Source organism: Piliocolobus tephrosceles, unplaced genomic scaffold (genome assembly GCF_002776525.5).
Source record: "Piliocolobus tephrosceles isolate RC106 unplaced genomic scaffold, ASM277652v3 unscaffolded_33745, whole genome shotgun sequence".
NCBI lineage: Eukaryota > Metazoa > Chordata > Mammalia > Primates > Cercopithecidae > Piliocolobus > Piliocolobus tephrosceles.
Genome location: NW_022317360.1, coordinates 1 through 3,753, shown reverse-complemented (window position 1 = coordinate 3,753; position 3,753 = coordinate 1). Strand labels below are relative to the sequence as shown.

At 52.5% G+C, this 3,753-nt stretch overlaps 1 protein-coding gene across 1 annotated transcript; it reads right to left on the bottom strand.

Moving 5' to 3' along the window:
- Positions 1 to 124: 124 nt before the first annotated feature.
- On the bottom strand, positions 125 to 3,694 carry LOC113222707 (macrophage-capping protein-like; the record flags this gene model as incomplete). Its single annotated transcript, XM_026452330.1, has 3 exons — positions 125 to 537; positions 2,932 to 3,064; positions 3,602 to 3,694. Coding segments are annotated over 3 exons (564 nt in total), but the record flags the coding sequence as incomplete, so codon positions are not given.
- Between the last annotated feature and the right edge of the window lie 59 nt (positions 3,695 to 3,753).

Sequence of the window (3,753 nt, the reverse complement as noted above, 5' to 3'; positions counted from 1 at the left end):
CCAGGCCAGGAAAGCTCCCCTGGATGAGCCACGAGATGAGAACCAAGTTTCAGGGACGCAGACTGAAGCAACAGACTGCTTCAAGGACGTGGATGCACAGTTCAATAAACGCCACCAACTGTAGGTGAGCCCTGTCAGCTCCCTGCGGGACTTGTGGACACTGTGCTGCGGCTGCAGGGGTGGCACCAGCCAGGGGCAATCACCCAGAGCAGGAGCACCCAGTTCTCTGTGTGCCCAGGGGAGTGCTGCCCAACATCCTCTTTGAAAATAACAAGTATTTCGACATTTTGAAGGACTGAGACGGGCTTTCCCACTGGATGGGTCTAAGAGGGAAGCCTGGTTGTTCCTGACAGTGCCCAAGGCGCTCTTGCCCTTCCTGGCCAATTTGAGGGGTCAGGGGCCACAGGAGGAGCCCTAGGAGGAGGCTGGGGCATGAGCATCTCCTCACCTGAGTGTTCAGGGCGTACTGCATGCGCGAGATGAAGCCCTCGGCCACTTGCAGGGCTGCCTGCCGCTCCTTCTCATCCGCTTTTCGCCCTGGATCATAGGAAGGAGATTTTAAAAAAGAGCAGGGACCCTCTTTAGCCCCCATCCCATTTTTCTTGAGGAAATTTAAAGGAGTCCACAGAAGAGCCAGCAATTTTTACAATAAATGGACCAAGGATCTCAAGAATGCTGAGGGGCTCTTTGGAGATGTGGAGTCAGTCCCTTAAGAATTTTCCCACACTAGCAGCACCAAGGTAGATGAAAGCCCCTCTTCTGCCTGGGTCTGATCATGCAAATCTGTTCTGACCCGGGCCCCTTGAATATTTCAGGGAGAGGAACAGGTGTTCACCCTAGCATCAGACTATGAGGTTACAGGTCTCCTTTTCCCCCAGGACCCCTCACCTCTTGAGTTCATCAAGCCTTTTCTGAAAAACTAAATAAGACAAAGGGTACAACTTATTATAGAGGTGAACTTACTCTCATAATGCCGGCAGGGCTACACTGGCCGAACGGTTATGCTAACCAAGTGCTTACAAAAATGAAGACCCCACATAATCCAGTCATTTCTGCTGGCAGTCCTGAGAACTCCAACTGCTCATTCCGGGCTTTTTTATTTTTATTTTTTCTGAGACACAGTCTCATTCTGTCGCCCAGGCTGGAGTGCAGTGGCACCATCACAGCTCACTACAGTCTCAACCTCCCAGGCTCAAGCAATCCGCCCACCACAGCCTCCCGTGTAGCTGGGACCACAGGCGCACACCACCACACTCAGCTAATTTTTGTTTTTTTGTAGAGAAGTGATATTTTGCCACGTTGCCCAGGTTGCCAGACATTTTTCCAAGGAAATGATGCCGAAACAATGCCATGATGTGGTTGGCTCTCTAGGCAGGCTGTAAAATGCCATGAACTACAATGTATCTGAAATTAATATGCTGGATTCCTTCCTCTGTCAACTGATTAGCTGCCCCCCTACCCATGAGATCCTTCTCTTCCTGGCCTCCCAAGTCTCCTGTTTCTCCTCTGGTTTCTCTTTCCATAGTGGTTGGGTTCCTTGCTCCGGTTTATACATGCTTCTGTGGGCGTCTGGGAACTCCCCTCTGCTTGGCATTGGTTCTATGGGATATGTGCCCTCTGGCAGTAGAGAAAAGGCAGCCTTGCAGCACACGCACGCCTCTCTCTTCCCACTTTTGCTGCTCCCAGCTCCTTCCTTTCACCTCCATCTCTGCTGAGTTTCAGAAGCAATACTATGAAATGCCTGGTAGCAGCTATCTGTAGATACCCACCTACTTGTCTGCCTTCCTGACCAGGCTAGGGTCTCGCATTTTCTCTGCCTTGGTTGACCCCACAACTGGGTGTTGAGCAAATGCTATTGCTGAAAATTCTCAGACCCTAGACAGAGACTTAGAACAAGTTTGTTTCATTTTCAGGCAAACCAAGTAGAACAGGCTCTGCCCAACAGTGTTTCTATTTCCAGAAGATAGAATCTCTCGGAAAAACAAGTTCTACAGGTTCACCACTCACTGCATAAGATGATGTTTAATTTGTCTAAAATTCATTTCTGTCAAACCTTGAGGCAGAATCCCAGGATCAGGGATCCCAGAAGCCCCGAAGGTCTAGAGCTCGGCTAGGGCAGTGGTTCTCAAAGTGTGGTCCCTGGCGCCAGTGGCACAGACGTAACCCGGAAACTTGTTAGAGATGCCCGTTCTGCCCCACTCCCGACCTAATGAGTCAGAATCCCTGGGGATGGAGCCCAGCCATCTAAACAGGCCCTGAGGTGATTCTGAGGCTGAAGTTTCAGAGTCATTGTCTAGAATTTAGGAGGTGGGAACAGCAAAGAGAAAATGGCGAGGCAGTGGCACATGTCTGTAATCCCAGCACTTTGGGAGGCCGAGGCAGGTGGACCACTTGAGGTTAGAAATTTGAGACCAGCCTGGTGGTGAAACCCTGTCTCTACTAGAAAAGATAAAAAAATTAGCCGGGCGTGGTGGTGGGCACCTGTAGTCCCAGCTACTCGGGAGGCTAAGGCAGGAGAATCGCTTGAACCCAGGAAGCGGAGATTGCAGTGAGCTGAGATCGTGCCACTGCACTCCAGCCTGGGTGACAGAGCGAGACTCCGTCTCAAAAAAAAAAAAAAAGAAAGAAAAAAAGACAGAAAATAGCAATGCCTGTGCCATGGCTCAAGCCTGTAATCCCAGCACTTTGGGAGGCCAAGGTGAAGATCACTGGAGCCCGAGAGTTTGATACCATCCTGGGCAACACAGAGAGACCCCATCTCTATCTTTAAAAAACATTTTTTAAAGAGAGAGAAAATGGCCAGCCAGAAGCATGCAGGCTCGCTGAGGCTGTCTTTTACAAGCATCTGGATAGGCTGAGCCCTGCAAAGGGAAGCCTGCCCAGGTCAGAGAAGCTACAGGCATCTCAGGCTGTTACAGAGGAGCCACGTACCCTTCCAGATATAGATCTTGCCACAGAGCCCGTTGTCCAGCACGAAGCAGTCATCAGATATCAGCAGTTCAAGGGCAAAGGGGCTGGAGTCGGCCACCTTGGTCAGGTTCATCTGTCCAGTGGCATCAGAGACCTAAGGAAGATGGACAGTGCCTGATCTCACCCCCAACACACCAGCCCTCACCTCAGCCTGAGGAGGGGGAGGCTGGCCCTCGCTTGCTCCCTCCCACTCTGCCCCACTGCCCACCGCCCAGGTCCCAGGAGCAGACAGGAGAGTGAAGACCTGAAAAGCAAATTCCAGGCAGCCCCACTCCCTCCCATCACCCCAATTCCTGCAGCACAGGGGCCCCGAACCCATTTGGAAATTAGGTGCATTCCAAATTACAAAGAAATGCACAGAATTCAAGAAAGAAAAGCTCAGCATTGGCTTCGAGCCTTCACCAAGCACGGGCTGGAAGTGAGGTGCACTCATCTCCTCAGCAGGGCCTGCCTTCCGCCCACTCCCCATCCTCCTCTCACTCCCAGTCCTGTATAACTCCCCACCTCCCATCCCGGTTCCAGCCCCACCTTCCCCCTGCCTTCTCCCCTCCACCCTGCTTGCACACAGCTGTGCTGTGCAGGCTCCCACCCTCCCTGCTGCTGGGTCCCACGGCAGGCTTGTGGGGCCCACCTTATACAGAGCTGCGGCCTGGGCATTTGCCTTGTCAGCTGTGAGGTCTTCCTCGGGGTTGCCCTCCTTCAGAGCAGGCTTGGGGCCTAGGACCTGCAGGGGTCAGAGCAGGCCAGGTTTATAGGGACCCCTGCCCTGGAACTTCCCAGCCC